Raw genomic sequence first — 19,187 nt, forward strand, 5'->3', positions numbered from 1 at the left:
GACTCACTGGGTACTCAAAGGCTAAAAATATATTGCTTGTGCTCTCACACCCTGACATACACTCAGTATTGAAAATATTCTTTTTTTCTGTTTTTTGTGAGTGTTTAGCTGTTTGGCAAATTAACAAAGCACTGGACAGCAAATGTGTGTTTGTAGATCCCACTTTAAGTCTTAGTTTTAAAAATATTTTTTCCTGTATAATAATGCATCAAGTTATCAAATTAATTTGATGCATTATGCCAAATTTCTTACAGAGCCGTCTGCCACATACTGTATCATGGACCTTATTATTCAAATGTGTCCTACCACTATGAATAGACATTAGACTGATGGCAGTCATCAGCACAGAGTCTGCTCTAGATTTGCAGGTGTGAAACGTGAACCAACTTTGTCCATTAAATTCAATGTATGCATTCAGTGAAAGTGAAAAATAAGTGATGCAGCTCTCACTCTTTTAAAATCACAAAATTTTGACTTAAGGTTAAAAAAATGTTCAGTACAATGTGTGCAACAAAGCAAGGGTATTCTTAGTTACAGATTAGATTACATTTGAATGCATCGCCTACCTCCCTCCTTTTCTCTGTGCTTTTATATGTTAATTTTTTTTCTTACTTTCTCAGAGTCTTAGAATATTTAGTCTGAACTCCTGCTGCAGGTAAACTGTGTACGGTTCATATTGTTACTGTCCTACTTCCTACAAAGAGCTGTTGTGTGACACTGAACATATTTATGACCATTTAGTCATCGGCCATGTACCAAATGATTTCAACATTGACAAATTGAATATTGATTCGATTGTCACAGACATAAATATATTTAAACAATCTTAGAAGACAAAATTCATAATAAAATATGTAAAAGTGTGCATTGTAGTTCAAAATGATGTCACTTCATAGATGGATTAGCACAGCTGCAAAGTTGCAAATGCATTTTCTACTTTTGGCATAGAAAACTGTACATCTGTCATGAGTGTATTGACACTGCCTCATTGCATAGACAGTTGAGCAGAAGCATCTACTACATCACTTAACCAGCAGTTTCCTTTGAAGTGGCAATTTTAGCCACACTAAATGCTAGCCATGACTGCGTCTGAACTATAGGTCCTGCATTGTTATTGTCTTCAGTAGGCCTCATCAGCAGTGTTGTGTTAAGCCATGCTTAACTTGCAGGTGCTTTTTCAGTTTGAAGTGGAGCACTTCACAGCCTGGAAATACTTATCACCCAGACACAATTAGCATTTCGCTGTGATGATTTTGACATCTCTGGGCTCACTCTTGGAGATAGAGTGAGGAGTTCAGTCAGTGGAAGGTCTCATAGTAGAGGAATTGCTCCTCCACATTGAAAAGGCAGTTCAAGTGGTCCAGACATTGTTGCGAAATCAGTTTTACCCCGGTTCTTTTATTCGTCGAGGCATCCAGAGACGGCACCGGAACTCAGTAGTCATTTCACAAAACCTTTATTCATCTTTATTCATCTTCATTTAAGCATGCACTTCTAGAAGGGAAGACGAGGCCGGTGTGTCCCTCTCCAAATCTTCACTCCTTTGTCTGTGAAACACAGTTTTGTAGGGGCGACGGTGTGCTGCAAACTCTGTGTCTGTGTCTATGTGCACAAGCACATGAATGCCTACATGTGCGTGTTCCCACGTGTCTATGTGAGTGCTCGTGTGTGAGTGTGCGTGTGGATGTGTGTGCGTGACAGTTAAAACACTGTGGGTGTAGGTGACTCCCTAGGTCATAAAACCCATCTCCCTTCCAGACCACAGTTATCCAGTTACAAATGTTGAGACCCCCACCCAAACATTCTCTGGGGAATTTCCACTCAGCATTAACTCCTCTCTGTTTTACTTTCACAGTTCAAGTGGGGGAGGGGTCTCCTACAATCTACTCCTAAGTTCACAACACAATGAGGCCTTTATTACATTGAGGGCAGTGTCAATGTCTCTACAATAGTTCTACATTCTATGTTAACACATTTCTAAACTCTAAAATAAGCTAAACACTCCTACAACTTGTTGCACTTTGTTCCAAAATTAAAACTAGAAAAAAAGACATTCCAGTGTTTTTTCCCCCAGAAAAAAAGTAGCTCCATTAAATTGCTTCTCTTCTACATTAAAACTATTGCTTCCCTAGCTAATAAAAACTGGAAAACTGGATGGTTCAGTCAAGTTCTCTGTGGGTGTATTGGAGGCATTGCAGAGAAATGCAGAATAAATTAGGTCTGGTAGTTGTATTAAAGAATTTTAAGTGTTGACTAATCTTTTTATGCTGTTTCATGGTTCACACAGATTGCACATATGTACCTGCACACCCATTCATGTATTTATATTTACTAATATATTTCTTACAAAGCTTGATCATATGACATGCATTGCAAATGGAGAGCTGCAACTTTTCTGTTTAATTTGTATTTTATAAAATGTATAATTTTTTTCCATGGGGCTTTTCTGTTTCTTAAATAACAGGTCAGGTTATATTATTCCTGTTCTTGTTGCAAAAATTAAATTCTCAAGTTGAATCTTTTGTACTGTGTATTTTGGTACCTTGGTGCTGCCAGTTCTCCTGAGCTGCAGGACACAATTCCTACCGCAGTACTGTAGCTGTAATCAAAATAAAGAATGTGCAGCACAGTAGGGCTTGATTGCTGCAATAAAATGGGGTCTTTGTCTGTGATTATAACTAGTATTTTGAGAGTCTCTCCTTGTTGAGGTGTTTTCAGAAAATGCAGCTCAGATTAAACCACTTTTACACATCAGTCTAATGTGTGTGTGGTATATCTCTGCATTACAGTGTATAAGATAAATGCAGACATTACCGTATGTTACAAGACTCTTGGGGCAGTTTTATCTCTTGACACCAGCCACCTTTTGTTTCTCTTCAGAAGAGAAAGCCAGGGAGTTATCAGTTTCTTAATTCTTCCTCTATTGCAAACTAACAGAGGGTGACGGTGTCTCAGCATCCTGGATGGTTTCATTAGATCCCTGGGAACGGTATGGAAGAGGACTACTTAGCCGCTGGCAGCAGAGGATGTTACATTCACTCCACTACATCTTTTTAATTAAAACTCTTAATTAAATGGAGCAGCGCAATTCCAGGACCCCGTTGCGGTGTGTCGCTGTCTGTGTGTGTACATTTGTGTGTGGTTTGAACATTTGCGTCTGTATCAGCGTTAAGACTTCAGAAAACGTTTGTCGTCGTTGGTGGTTAAACTATTGATTGTTTAATAGGGTTAATTGAATATGTATTGGCATTTCCAGAGGATGGTTTCAGCTGCTCATTTTTCTGACCAACACTCAAAACATCCAAAGAGCTATAACCAACAAAATTTGGAATTTTTACTTAATTGATTACCTAAGTTTTTAATTGATTATCAGAATTTGTTATTGTTGACTGGTATATAGAATTAGCATATTTTATACTGGTAACAGCAATATTTTTAGCCAGTAAGGCAGGACATATGTATAAATTCCCCAGATATTTGTAATGATCATTGCAAATATAAGAAATTAGTCTTAAGGATGTTATTTCCATTATAAACTGGCATATTATCATCGATAACTGCATCACTACTTATTCATGACTCTTTTTTTGGTACAAAGCTAGAGTTAGCTAGTATTGGTTCTTTTTTTAGCTTAGGAGCCATTTTCTGTTCAACCCACTTCCAAAAATATTTTGATATTAGCTCCCCTGATGACTGGCAATATATACTTTGGAAAGAACGGGTCAGCCAGTGTGCTGCTTTTCATACTTGCCCTATCAGCTACTGATAAAGTTGGAGAGTCACCATGCAAAACTGGAGTCTGAGTCACATTTGATGAAAGACCACTCAAGTGACCTTTTAGCTTCCCAAACATGCATGATACCTAATTTAAACAGAAAATGTGTTTTCACATATCAGTTTTGTTTGTTTGTTTGGTTTTTTACATAAAAGCGCCTACAATAATTTATTTTGAAGGATAAAATGTAAAAAAAAAAACAAAAAAAACATAACAATTGTCATGGATGCCTTCCATTATTTTTTTCCTCATTTGCATTTTGCACTCTTACACAGGCACACTATACTGGAAATATTCTTTGTAGGCCAAAACTATGTATGAGCCAAATGTTAAATAAGTCTTTTCTTTTCTTTTCCTCCCTTGTAATAGATACTACACTCTTTACATGTAGCTACTAGTGCTGTGGTTTTACTATGACATAAAGGTCAGACTGTCAATACTAGCCTGTTAATTAAGTCACCGCTTAACACTGAAGTCAGTAGTAACATTAACTACAGATCTACATGTAATGAAAGTAAAATTACCTCATACTTTATACAGAAAACAGAAATGTTACATATCAAGAAGTAATAGTTCATCATTTGGAAATTGAAATTGTAGTTGTTGTCACCATGGATGCAAAAACATCGAGGATGTAAAAAACTAAAAAAAAAAACCAATAATAATAAAACTAAGCACAGAATGATTTCACTTAAAGATTCATGCCATGTTCTCAGTCTGCTTCTGTTGCTGTGAAGATGGCTCTATTTAGCTTTTTAGTTTCAAAGCTGACCTCTTTACCTTGTTCTTTTTAAAATGTTTTTATTTATTTATTTAGTTTTAATAAAAATGTTTGGATGTGTTATGTTGTCCCAAAATTTGCTTGTGTTGGACTTGCAGGATATCAAACTATAAAGACACTCACAGAGAGAGCACTATACTGCTGCAGTGCGGTTGCAGATGTGACACTTCAGACACAGACTGAAAAAGAAAGAAGCAGCAGTGGAAAGAAACAAAGTGGGGTAGAGGTGGAGGTTCACTGGGGTCTGCAGCTGGGTGAACTGAAGATGGGCTTGCTGTTGCAAATGTTTTTGTGCCTTTACTGTAGGTTCAGTGGGATTTTTACTAATCACTTTGGAAACAATTCATCAAATGATACTTGCTAACCTGTCGATCGTATTTACCCCAGCAACCCACTGCAACCTACTGCTAACGGTTGGTTCTTTCCAACTTGCAACTGTGTCCATTTAACGTAAGGAATAATAATACACAACTCAAGCAACTGAAGTGTACAGGTAATGGAACAGAAAGAACAACTCAGAATGAAAGAACACATGGCGACCGTGGCTCAGGGGGTTGGGAATCGCATCTGTAACCGGAAGGTCGCCGGTTCGATCCCTGGGCTCTCTGTCCGGGTCGTTGTGTCCTTGGGCAAGACACTTTACCCTACTTGCCTACTGGTGTTGGCCAGAGGGGCCGATGGCGCGATATGGCAGCCTCGCTTCTGTCAGTCTGCCCCAGGGCAGCTGTGGCTACAACTGTAGCTGCCTCCACCAGTGAGTGAATGAATAGTGGAATTGTAAAGCGCTTTGAGGTTCTCGAAAAGCGCTATATAAATGCAATCCATTATTATTATTATTATTATAACTCTTTGGTTTACAGTCATACCCTTTACTAATAGAAACCTGGAGATTACAGAAAATGAGCAAATGCACAACACAGCAGACAAACTGGTTATCAGCCAGTCCCCACTTTGTCCAGGTTGAAGAGCTGTGTTTCTGTACATTCCCTAGTAACAAATTAGCATATTTATACATTCACTTGGCAGCACGGTGGCACCGTGGTTTGCACTGTTGGCGCACAGCATCAGGCCGGGGTCTTTCTGTGTGGAGTTTGCATGTTCTCCCCGTGTTTGCATGGGTTCCCTCCAGGTACTCCGGCTTCCTCCCACAGTCCAAAGACATGCAGTTTGTGGGGATAGGTTAATTGATAATTCCAAATTGCCCATAGGTGTGAATGCGAGCGCGAATGATTGTCTGTCTCTGTGTGTTGGCCTTGCGACAGACTGGCGAGCTGTCCAGGGTGTACCCCGCCTCTCGCCCTATGACAGCTGGGATACGCTCCAGCACCCCCCGCGACCCTGAAAAGGAGAAGCAAATGGATGGATGGACTTTTGAAAGAAGTAACTTGTGATCTGTTCTAAAATGGTGCAAAGCGTAGGAGGCCTAATCTGAGCAGCATACTTGGAATGCTAATGATAGAAAATTGATTATTTACGACATTAAGATTTATGAAGTGACTAATACAACAAGTCAGTATTTTTCTGTAGACTGAAAAGGAGCTGACTGAAAGTCTCCTTGCATCACTCTACATTTGGGGAGATTAAATCTATACCTATAGCAATACATACTCACCACAAACTTTTAAGATACTGTTTCTGTTGTAAATACCTTAAATAGATATTTCAATCTTTTTGTGGCTATTGCACTGTGCCATGGAAAAATATAACAAATTTGTTGGATTGTTTTATGAGACAAAGAAGTGCATTTGGTATTGAAGAGGAACACGGCTACTTTTCAGCCATTACAAACAAAGTAGCTGTATTTTTTTCTCACACCACAGCTAATTAAAGACAAATTATGACAGTTAAAATAATAAAAGTAAAAGAGAACAAAAAAGAATAGGTATGTTTTTGTATACTTTAAATGAAGTTATCAATCATCGTGGTCTTTATTGTGCCAGACAGAGAAGCACTCATACTTGGACACTTAGAGACGGTCAGCCCAGATCAAGCCAAGAAAAGGTCCAGACAGGGTTGAATGAAAACAGCTGACCGCACATTCACATTTGTTGGCACAGTTGCTTCAGTTTTAACCACATAAGCAAAATTACTCTCACTAGTGTCTGTGACAGCAGGACTCAAGCTTGCGCAAGCAGAGTTGAGTATTGTGAGGCTTTGCAGCCAGTCATAACTGATTGTTTGCGACATTTTGAGAGTCAGCTTTTTTTGCAGCTACAGTCTGAAGAGTGAATGGGTAAAATGCGATTTACTCATGCATTAAAAAATAAAAACACGCTGTTATGCCAGTGCAGGCAGTCACACCTGTGCTCGTGCACTTTTGTGCTCCAATCCTGTTAACTTGTATGAAGCTTGCAAAAATGAGAAACAAGCTCTCAAAGGAAAACCAAGTAATCTTGTGGACTGTCTCATTCTACAGTTACTGTCTGCAGTCCCTCAACACTGAAGATGTTTGACATTAAGGTTTGATTTTCTGCTAAAATCAACAGCATACTACAGTACAGTACAATGCAATACAATTTTATTTATATAGCACATTTAAAACCAGGGGGTACACCAAAGTGCTTCACAGTAAAAATAACGGTAAATGATTACACTGAACAGTAAGTCATTAAAACAAGGTAAAATAGAGAAAGTATAGAAAACAAACAAAAAGCAGTAAGTAGAGATAGGGAGAGATCATGATAATTCAGAGAAATGAGTAGCGATACAGCAATTAATGTGCGTTGAGAATTAGTGAACCGGAAAAAGCCAGGTTGAATAGGTAAGTTTTCAAGCGTGCTTTAAAGAATTGAATGGAGTCAGAGGCACGAACGGTAGCAGGAAGACTATTCCAGAGGTTTGGTGCTATAGAGGCAAAAGCACGATCACCCCTAGTCTTCAAACGGTGCCTGGGCTGGGCCAGAAGTAACTGACTGGAAGATCGTAAAGAACAGTTGGGAGTATAGAGACTGAGGAGGTCGGTGAGATAGTCAGGGGTAAGGTTGTTTAGGCATTTGAAAGTAAGCAGCAGAACTTTAATAGGCAGCCAATGGAAGTCAGAGAGCACTGGAGTAATAGAGCCAAACTTTCTAGTTCCGGTTAGGAGACGAGTCGCAGCATTCTGAACGAGCTATAATCTTTGGAGGTGAGCAAGTTGGAGTCCAGAGTACAGCGAGTTACAATAATCTAATCTGGAAGTCACAAATTCATGTATCACTTTTTCAGAACGAACAGAACTTTGTTATGCTTAAGCTCTTTTGCATGTGTTTGTTGTTGCATTTTTCTCTAATCTTGTAGCTGCTGAGGTTTCCAATAAAAAGCTACAGTTTTAATATTATCAAAAAAATATATTATCTAAATGAACGCATCCTTTGCAGACAAATGTTCACTACTCATCAATCCTTAGACTATCTGCACTTTTTCTGTGTACATAAGCATCTTGAGACTCAACTGTTGCATTACAGAATCTGTAAAGCTCAATTTCTGACTTTCCATCCTCATCTACAAGACTAGACGTGTTTAAGTTAGGAAATAAGCATACGTAGCTCTAACTGTATTTCTGCAGAGATTTAAAGTTGTGTGTGAACTCTCAATATCTGCTATTTGCATTCAAGGCTGGTTCCACTGCAGAGGAGAGGAGAGGCCTGACGCTCTGATTGGTGCGTGAGTTGCTAGACAACAGATGTCCAGCCGACTAGGAGGTGGACTACCTGTGGAGGAGGGAGAGAGAGGAGAGAGACAGAAAGAAAAGTGGAGGTGGAAAATGATGAAAAAAGGGAGCGAGGCTGTCATATAACAGAGTACAGTCGATGAATACTGCAAATAAAAAAAATAAAAAAAATACAACCACCCTGGCACAGCCAAACATGACCACCTATTATGGAGCATTATGGAAGAATGGTTCAAATCATTTTCAGAGTTTGATTTTTTTTTGAGGTCTGAAAACGTGCTGCAGTCTTTCCTAAACCATGTCCTCAGTATTGCTACTAGGTATGGTATAATTAGGTCAGATAACTTTATTGCTTAGTGTACAAAGAATAACACTAGATTGTGTGTTAATTGTAATATAATGGTTACATAATGGCATTAATGCATTGTGCATACTATCATTTTAACAAAAGTTCTGCAAACATACTTAAAACTATGGGTATTGTTTTATTTTACTGGAATTTAACAATGTTGATAAAGCAAAGTACAATGAAAAGTAGTCCGTTAAATTCCTTAAGAACAGCAAATTGGCTGTTGTACCAGTGTAAAATACGCTATGATGCTAGTAGACTTAAGTGATGTACTGTAAACACAGGTGTATTATAAAAAACTAAAAATGCAAATGTGAAAATTAGATATTTGTGAGTAATGATTCTCTCAATATTGGCAAAGGGAAGACAAAATGTGTTTTGTGTTATACTGACACAAAAGGATGTGCCATTCAGCAACATAATAAGGCAAAGACAGAGATGGAGAGATTAGTGACCTTGCTCAGAGAATCCTGCTAATCATGCAGTAATGGCTAGGCTGCCCTTGTTTCTGGCGCTGTTTGTGGGCTTCTGTGCTGTTATGCTTGTCTCTACAGCCGGCAGTATGCTTCAGCAAAATTGAAATTGGCATGTTCTCAGGGGCATTATGGCAGACTTGGAGCCACACAGAAGAGCTGCAGGAAATTCTGCATGCAGGAAGGCATGCAAGTCCTTTCGGAAGTTTTTACACAGTTTCATCACCGCCTCTGGAGCCAATATGACTGTTGAAAGAAAAGAAACAGCATTTTTTAAGTTAATGAAGTTAATTGTGGCTGTTCTTGGTAATTAATGCTTGGGCTGATGGACGAGAAAGCTTTTTTGCAACAGTAATCAGATCAATTCATTGTAGACCTTTTTGTAGTTTCATCATTTTATCTCTTCTTCTTTTGCCTTTAAACATTCTTTTTTTTGTAGTTTTGTCTGTTCATGCTATATATTTTATTCTGGATTAAACTTTGTCACTAGGGCTGACAAACATCTTTGTCACCTTTCTTTGGGGATAAGTACTTTTCTGTCATAATATGTTTTATATTGGCATTTTGCTGCATATTTGAGTGCACGCCAAGGTCCGTCTCATTTAAAGCTCACTAGCTTTGTTGTTGTGCTTGCCTATTGTTTTCCTATAGGTGCGTTACACTGACACGAAACAAACAGATACCTGGACCTATAATGAGAACAAGCAGCCTAGTGTTCTTTGCTGGTCTTGCCTCTGTGCTGCACTGAGCCCACAGTTTCCATAGCACCAAGAAGAGAAGAAGAAGGAGGCAGATGAGAGTGAAAAATAGGCGTCCTATTTTATTTTGGAAAAATGTAGAACCTCCTGCTCTCTCTCTCTCTCCCTCCTGTCCTGAGGCAAAGCTGAAATGGGTCGCCTCAGCACCGGATTGTCTTACTCATTGCAATGACTCACTTATTCTGAATCAGAGTCACTGGACATTGGGTTTCTTCTGACAGAGAGATTTGAGTGTCACTTCATGTTTGCTAAGTCAGATAAAATCAGTCTGAGCCTCAACGAGGAGAGATATGTTATGCTGTCTGGGTTGCCATATTGCCTGTCTGGGATTTTTGTTGCAGTACAGTTAGATTGCAGTATCTAATACCTGCTGCTGTTCTATTCTTTGCTTCCCAAAAACCGTCTTTTCCCCCCCGCATAAAATTTGGTGGATTTCATGTAAAGAAGCATGTACATGTTCTCCCAGCATCAGTTAAGGGTCCACTATTAAAACAAGCTCACCAAAAGCTGATGTTGTATTTAGGTGGAACATTATAGTCACTGCCGTAGAGCATATACTTCTTTAAGGTTTCGGAATATGAGTGAAATCGTTTTATAGTATGCATAATATTACTGTGTGTGTGGAAAAAAAAAAGAGTCACAGTTTATTTTAACCTAAAGCACTTCATTACAGTGATGTAGAAATCTACAAATATCATAAAGTTTCTGATTAAATCTCATCATTGGTGTAATACAGAATTACATAGCTGTTTTTGTATTACTGATTATATATTATTTCAAAATACCCTTTGTCTGAAAAAAGGGGGTAGAAAATAAATAATTTTAACATATTCTATCCAGATTAATTGTTTAACACAAATTTTAATTAAAAACATGAAGAAAAAAACGGTATGAGATTTTCTTTTAAACATTCAAAAGGATTACTGTATAAATCTATTGTATGATACATCTGCAAAACTGCAGCACAGTGTATATTTTGGGAATACAGATTTCAGATTTCCCTCAGGGCACCAAAGAGGACCTAAAAGTACATTGGAGGAGCTTATGCTGAGCCCGACGCGAGAGGTCAATATGAATCCTCTGTGGCCGTTCACTGTGTTTGTTGTTCACTGCCGCCTGCCTGTTTGTGGCATATTACCGAGCACATATCAGGTCACATTATTTTTGTCAAGCATTTCAGTTCTGATAAGGAAAAGAGCCGGCTGACACCATGCCAGCACACACACACACACACACACACACACACACACACACACACACACACACACACACACACACACACACACAGACAGACAGACGCTAACAACCAAATACTGCAATGTGTCCTCCACTGAGTCAAAACTAAGTTGCATCCAACTTCACGTTCTATTATTTATAAAGCCAATCACAGGAGGGAATCATGAGTAGCATTAAAATAACCCATCTCTGTGTTTGTGTCTCCTCTATTTTTCTTTTAGATCATCAAAAGCTGGAGAGAGAGGCGAGGATTTGTCGTTTATTGAAGCACCCCAACATCGGTGAGCTGTGTCCTAAATCTCGGAATACACACACACACACACACACACACACACACACACACACACACACACACACACACACTTGTGCAAATTAAAACAGGTCTTTTCAGGTCTCTACTGATTTCTGCTAGGGATATTCATGTTCTAGACACAGTTACGAGAGAGAAAGGAGGAGAGACCACGAAACCAAGTGTGTTTGTGTGTGTGTGTGTGTGTGTGTGTGTGTGTGTATGTGTTCTAGTACGGTATGTAATGATTATGCTGCACCTGTGTGCTCTTGCAGCTGAGTCATCAAAAAGATACACCAGCCGTACACCTGCTCTCTAAACCTTTACACCCCTCTCATTAAACCTCTGAAAGAAGTGGTCTCTCCTCCTTTGTTTTCACATTTATAGACACATGCTCTTTCTTCCCTTCACTGCTGTTGTTTCATATTTCTCTAATAATTTCTTTGTAGTTTTCTGAGATGTACTTGCTATTTGAAATTTTGAGAGCAACAATGGCGTTAGGTTTTTGATCCTGTGGCTTTGAAATCAAGACAATAATATATAATATAAGTCAAACTCTTCTAATTTCCTAATATTGAAACGCAGTGTAGTAATGCTTTACTTTCTAACAGTAACAGTTTACCTCCGGCAAAACCAGGCTCAGAGAAGGGGTGGTTGTCTGCCGTGACTGGTTGAGGAGAGTGAAGGAAGACAGGATAAAAGTATGATTCTATGCAGAGAGGTCTACTGAGGCCATAGTGAGTGAGAAAGGTGACTGAAGAAGAAATACTCAGTACATCATGGGAAACCACCAGCAGCCTACGCCTATTGCAGCATAACCAAGGGAGGATTCAGGGTCACCTGGTCCAGCCCTAACTATATGCTTTAGCAAAAAGGAAAGTTTTAAGCCTAATCTTAAAAGTAGAGATAGTGTCTGTCTCTCGAATCCAAACTGGAAGCTGGTTCCATAGAAGAGGGGCTTGAAAACTGAAGGCTCTCCCTCCCATTCTACTTTTAAATACTCTAGGAACAACAAGTAAACCTGCAGTGCGAGAATGAGCTGCTCTAATGGGGTGATATGGTACTACAAGGTCATTAAGATAAGATGGGGACCGACTGCGGCTGCAGTGATGCGGATGCTGCACCGGTCCGTCGTGGTGAAGAGGGAGCTGAGTGTAAAAGCGAAGCTCTCAATTTACCGGTCGATCTACGTCCCTACCCTCACCTATGGCCACGAGCTGTGGGTAGTGACCGAAAGAACGAGATCGCGGATACAAGCGGCAGAAATGAGCTTCCTCCGAAGGGTGGCTGGCCTCTCCCTTAGAGATAGGGTGAGAAATTCGGCCATCCAGGAGGGGCTCAGAGCAGAGCTGCTGCTCCTCCACATTGAAAGGAGCCAGCTGAGGTGGTTCGGGCATCTGACAAGGATGCCTCCTGGGCGCCTCCTGGGTGAGCTGGCATGTCCCACCGGGAGGAGGCCCCGGGGCAGACCCACGACACGCTGGAGAGATTATATCTCTCGGCTGGCCTGGGAACGCCTTGGTGTTCCCCCGGATAAGCTGGAGGAGGTGGCTGGGGAGAGGGAGGTCTGGGCCTCTCTGCTTAGGCTGCTGCCCCCGCGACCCGGCCTCGGATAAAGCGGATGAAGATGGATGATGGATGGATGGGGACTGACTATTTAAGACCTTGTATGTGAGGAGCAGGATTGTGAATTCAATTCTGGATTTAACAGGGAGCCAATGAAGGGAAGCCAATATAGGAGAAATATGCTCTCTCTTTCTAGTCCCTGTCAGTACTCTTGCTGTAGCATTTTGGATTAACTGAAGGCTTTTCAGGAAGTTTTTAGGACATCCTGATAATAATGAATTACAGTAGTCCAGCCTAGAGGTAATAAATGTATGAACTAGTTTTTCAGGGTCACTCTGAGACAGGATATTTCTAATTTTAGAGATATTGCGCAAATGGAAGAAAGCAGTTCTACATATTTGTTTAATATATGCATTGAAGGACATGTCCTGGTCAAAAATGACTCCAGAGTTCCTCACAGTGTTACTGGAGGCCAAGGTAATGCCATCCAGAGTAAGTATCTGGTTACATACCATATTCCTAAGATTTTCAGGGCCGAGTAAAATAACCTCAGTTTTATCTGAATTTAAAAGCAAAAATTTGAGGACATCCAGATATGTATGTCTTTAAGACATTCCTGCAGTTTAAAATAATTGGTGTGTGTTATCTGACTTCATTGATAGATAAAGTTGTGTGTCATCTGCATAGCAGTGAAAATGTGGATACTGTATTGTTCTTTCTTTGTCATTTTTTTGTGTTAAGTCATTTTTTGCTCCTTTTTAGAGTTTGTTTTTTTTACTGTTTGGGAGTTGACACACTCTCTAAAGAGATGGTATTTTCAGGGGGGGGTGGGATGGGAGGAGAGAAGCTGCAGAGAGGCATGTAACAGTGCAACTCTGCTTCCTGGTCCCAACTCTGGATAGTCACGACTTAGGGGGTTTAATAAATTTGGCCAGATTTCTAGAAATGAGAGCTGCTCCATCCAAAGTGGGATGGATGCCGTCTCTCCTACCAAGAACAGGTTTCCTGCCAGCAATTTAAGGAGAACATGTGGTCCCAACTACAGAGTCTGACATTGTTTTGGCAAAGTTGCACATGATTCAATATTAGTTCTAGTAACCTTCAATTGACGTAACTGGGTGTCATAATTGCCGTGATGTGAATTATAATTTTACTGAATTTATTTTTAGTATTGTAAAGATTTTCATAGACATATAGCTACTTCCAAAATAATTTAGGTTTTATTATGGGAAAGCGAGATTTCATCAAACGACAGCCATCACTATTGACAGCTTTACTATGAAAACTTAGAAGTCATCTATTATTAGTAACATGTTCTGAGATGTTTTAAGTGTTATATTGTAACTTTGTTGACACCGCTGCACACTGCTGGTCTGTTTCTGTTGGCTGATTTTTCTTTTCTCTGTCACACTTTTCTCTCCTTTTTTTTATTTGCGCTCCTCCACAGTAAGACTCCATGACAGCATATCAGAAGAGGGTTTCCACTATCTGGTGTTTGATCTGTGAGTAACACTCATTCACACATTCTGTCAATTCTCTTCACCATACCAATTTTTATATACTATCTCTTATTAATGTTAACACCCTGTATAGAAGAAGCTCAGTTTTTACTCTGAAAGCCATGACCACTGGAGGGGAAAAAAATTCAGGGTTAAACACATTCAAACAAGATATCTGTAAATACCCAATTATATTAGAGTCCACTATGTTAAAGAATTATTATGGCAATTATTATGGCACCCTTTTGTTAGAATGCTAATAGCCAGTTACTGTAATTTGGTGAGTTACTTGCAAACATTTTTTTTCTTATTTTCGTTTGGAACGTTCCACATTCCAGTATAGCATTATTCAGCTGTCTGTGAAGGTTCTCAGTCATCCAGGTCATCGTAGTCAAAGGAGCTTTCAAAGAATAGTGTCTGGACTTCTTTAAGTTGCTTGAAGATGTTTCACCTCTCATCTGAGAAGCTTCTTCAGTTCTGAAGAAGCTTCTCAGATTGTTCAGCTGCTTGTTAATGCAAAGGTCTGAAAGATGATTCAAGTGGCTTTCAACATGGCACAGTTATTGATCTTAGAATTTCAGAAACTGCTGAGATCTTGCCACAAAACCATCTATTGGGTTTACAGAGAATGGTCCGAAAAAGAGAAGCTATCCCTTGAGCAGCATCAGCAAGGCCCCCCGAGTATCAACTGATATAAATGCGAAACCCAGCTAAGTATCTTTGCTAAACAATTTATCCATTTATGACCACAATGTGTCCATCCTCTGATGGCTGCTTCCAACAGGATAACACACCCTGTTAATATAATCTCAAACTCGTTTCTTGAACTTGACAATGAAGGGCGTTCACTGTCACCAGGTCCAGTAAAACACCACTGGTATTTGGTGGAATGGGATATTCACATGATGATTGTACAGCTGACAGAATTAAGGCAGCACTGATGGCAAAAAGGGGTACAGAGTCGATACTACCGAGGTGTAATAGTTGAAGTTGCCAGTGATTTTTGTAATTGAGTCCATAGAAAAAATGACAAGTCTGTTTCAGTTTTCATGACAGCCAGAATCATGAATACACTAAATAATGATCTCATTCTCTCTTCCCAGGGTGACAGGAGGGGAGTTGTTTGAAGATATAGTAGCCCGGGAGTACTACAGTGAGGCTGATGCCAGGTAACACATACACACACACGCTGCTGAGCAAAGCAGCCATTATGCATCTCTGTCTGTTACCCGAGAGAACAACTGTGTGTGCCTATATGTGTGTTTGTGTGTCTCACATATGGTTGTCTCAGAGGTGTGATATAGTTACCTTGTCTCAGGGATCTCGGAGTTATTTATAAAGATGATTAATGACATAAAGCCTGCAATATTAATCATACACAACCTACCTAACACTGCCAGCTTTATGCTGAAAAGCTGCATCTCGAGGGAGAAAGAAAGGGGTGTGTGTGTATATCTATGTCTTTATGTTATGCATGTCTTTAACTTTAACTTTTTGCAGAAATAAGTTCCCATCATGAGGCTTAATATCACATAAATCTCACATAAAAAGTTTGATGACGAGAACAGTGTTATGAATTAGGTTATTCTTCTCTTCTCGGTTATTTTCCCTAGTATCCTCTTTTAAAATATATTTTTTCTTGATTTTTCCCCCCTCTCTCTCCTTTTAATTTGATCCATCTCATTCCTCCACTTTCCCACCCTCAGCCACTGCATACAGCAGATCCTGGAGAGTGTCCATCACTGCCACGTTAATGGAATCGTTCACAGGGACCTGAAGGTTTGTATGACCACAGACATTGCTGCAACCTTGTTGACCAAACAGACAGACAAAAAGTCCTGACTTGGTAGCAACAGAGAGAAAATTCCACTTTGTCCTTTACATATTTTTTTTTGCTTCTTTTATGTTTTGTTTTATAAAATAAATAAATTAAATTCTCCATTATCAACCTTCTTAATTATTACATTGTTCATTCTTTCTTTTGAAGGCAATAAAAGTAATAAAAGGCAATATATTGCAAATATTTGATTCGAGCCTACCAGATTCCGACACTTCTTCTTGCCTGCTTGTCTTCTTCTATGTTAAGTTAGTATGCGTGGCTAGTACCCCCCTGCCTGCTCGTGTAGAGAATGAGGAACCTCTTCTAATACCTCTAATATGTTGAAGACAGATTGAAAGTATGTTGACGTTATCATGGCAGTAATTTTGTGAGATGTATGACTGTGTAATGTAATGCAGTGCTGGTTAAAAATAGAGGCAATCACAAGACAGACACTCAGAAATGATCCCCATTCGCATAGTTATGTAAAAAATTATGTTGAGATGTGAAAATTTTTTTTAAGGTCATGACTATTCCAGTGGTAGCCCGTATTCTCACAACTTTCCATTAGCATTTTGATGTTAAGCAAAGAGGCAGGAGAATGCTAAAAAAAAGCTGTTTTCAATGTGACTAAATGGATTGTGAGCTTGTGCCTGCAAAAACACCCCAGAAAGAATAACCAAGTTTGAGATTTCCATTCTGTGACTAGGATTTCCTTTGCTGAAGCAATTTCAGGTTTTTACATGCTTCAAAATTAGGACGATTTATTCATCGTTATGTTAATCGTTATGTAGCTGTGTCTAGTTGTCAGTTACTGTCTATGTCCTGTTGAGTCATACGTCTGCCATAAAGTGACTGCTCACAGGCTGCCTGTGTTTTGAGTCTCTAAATGTTAGGAAATGCATTATTCATTAGAGCACACTGTCTAACTGGCCTTAGGTTAGCAAAGACCTTTCTGCACCTGCGCCTTTGTTAGTGCATATGTGTTTAAATGTGTGTGCATATATGTGCATGCTGTTGGCTTTCATAAATTTATGATGGTGCTAAATTGTCTTAGTGTGCAGTGTGTGTCATTATACATATGTGGCTGAGAGTCACTTGTTTTTACACCCACGTCTCCTGTTCCACCACAGCTGCCCCCTGTATCCTTCTCCCTGCAGTGTGCACTTTGTTCCTGCTCATGGATTCTAATAGTAGAGTGTTTTTTTAATTTACACATCACCTCTACTCCCTTTGAATCCATGAGGCTGGGGGAGCAAGTCCACAGCTCCAGTGTGAAACATGTCCGTGGTCACGTAGAGATCTGGTCCCGTGCACATTTTTGTTCTCTGTCATTGATGTGGCAGAAAGGGAGTTGCCTCAGACACTGATTTAAGAGCAGCTTAGTGTCACTGACCTCTAATGGCTTTGATTGGGATTGCTATGGCTAATCTGATCTTAGATCTGTGTCTGTGGGCAGCTTGTTCCCAGAGCGTGTGACCTCTCACCTCTAACCTGTTTGACTCCGCCCCCCCCAGCCTGAGAACCTTCTATTGGCCAGTAAGCTGAAGGGGGCGGCGGTCAAGTTGGCTGACTTTGGGCTGGCTATCGAGGTACAGGGGGACCAGCAGGCATGGTTTGGTGAGTATTCATCCATCCATTTTCCAACTTGAAATAGCTGATTGGTCAAGCAAGCAATCAGTAATGATAAATAATATTAAGTCAGCCATATAGATGTTTGACAATGTTAGGGAAGTTTTGGGGCAATACTAATAAAGGGGGATTTAGTGTTAATCTGTTGAGAATCTCTTTAATCTCGACAAGTAGGGGCACATACACCAATTGGTTTAAATGTCCCATAGAAACCTTTCGTAGGCTTCTTTTTGTTCATGAACTGGACAGCATCCTGGCCAAAGCACAACGTGATAATAGATTTCATGTGACATATTGGAGTTATTCAGTTTTCCAAAGAACACTGTCAACAAAATATTTGGCAGGAATAAAGAGTTTCACACGAACCACCCTAAATCCACAGAGGGTAAATGGCAGCCAAAGCCTTGACTCCTTGTGAATAAAAATGTTACAACAGATGTCTCTTAGCAGAGTCTCTTATTCAAAATAAGAAAAAGTGAAATTTCAAAAATCAGCATAAGACAACACTCATTGTCTCACAGTCATTTTACGGCCTGCACCAACCTGCCTTTCCAAATATTCTTTCATATTACTCCTCCAGGTTTTGCAGGCACCCCAGGCTACTTATCTCCAGAAGTTCTGAGGAAAGACCCATATGGGAAACCAGTGGACATGTGGGCCTGTGGTAAATAACATTCAAATTGTCTCACTGTAGCTGCTTGGATCTAATACTGGGTCCAAAGACATCTGTTTTTTTTTTTTTTTTACAAGGACTGAAACTTTAAGTTGTTCTGAGTGTTTTGTGGAGTGCTAAATAAAGAAACCTCATGTTGTTTTTTTAAAATAAACAAATAGTATCTGAGTATAAAGATCTAAAATGCATGGGTTTGTGTGCATGTCACTTTGTTCTAGGTGTTATTTTGTACATCCTGCTGGTTGGCTACCCTCCCTTCTGGGATGAGGATCAACATCGCCTCTATCAACAAATCAAGGCTGGGGCCTATGATGTAAGCATATATACATCATCCAAAACTGAAAAAACTAAATGGTAAATAAAGTCAGACAAAACAAAAAGTGACATTTTATTTTAGTTAATTTGCACATAGGATCATTTCATCATCTGGCCATCTGCTCAGTTTTCCTGTAGCATCATTGGGAGCTCAGGACACAGCCACTGTGATTTTTGAATTGGTATAGGCCTTTAAAGATTTTTCTCTCCACTAATATAACATCTGAAACCTGAAATTGAAAATTGGATAATAATTCTGATGTTATCTCCTCTCTTCCTGGCTTGCTACAAATACAGAATCCTCAGAGCTCTGTAGTTTTGTATTTGTATATATGCTGTATATATGACACACTTTTTTTTTTTTTTTTTTTTA

General features: G+C 39.5%; 1 protein-coding gene across 10 annotated transcripts in view; it reads left to right on the forward strand.

Moving 5' to 3' along the window:
- The window catches only part of camk2d2 (calcium/calmodulin-dependent protein kinase (CaM kinase) II delta 2), a 45,871-nt gene that overhangs the window by 10,484 nt on the left and 16,200 nt on the right, over positions 1-19,187 (forward strand). For all 10 annotated transcript variants that reach the window (XM_085459429.1, XM_085459427.1, XM_085459432.1 and 7 more), the window contains exons 3-9: positions 11,243-11,302; positions 14,324-14,378; positions 15,479-15,544; positions 16,082-16,154; positions 17,712-17,814; positions 18,407-18,490; positions 18,718-18,812. In XM_085459429.1, the coding sequence (XP_085315555.1) occupies positions 11,243-11,302; positions 14,324-14,378; positions 15,479-15,544; positions 16,082-16,154; positions 17,712-17,814; positions 18,407-18,490; positions 18,718-18,812 (536 nt within the window). The remainder of the gene's footprint in view (positions 1-11,242; positions 11,303-14,323; positions 14,379-15,478; positions 15,545-16,081; positions 16,155-17,711; positions 17,815-18,406; positions 18,491-18,717; positions 18,813-19,187) is intronic.

This window comes from Copadichromis virginalis, linkage group LG6, assembly GCF_057382275.1.
Source record: "Copadichromis virginalis isolate Kocher_CV1m ecotype Utaka linkage group LG6, C_Virginalis_male_GT1.1, whole genome shotgun sequence".
NCBI lineage: Eukaryota > Metazoa > Chordata > Actinopteri > Cichliformes > Cichlidae > Copadichromis > Copadichromis virginalis.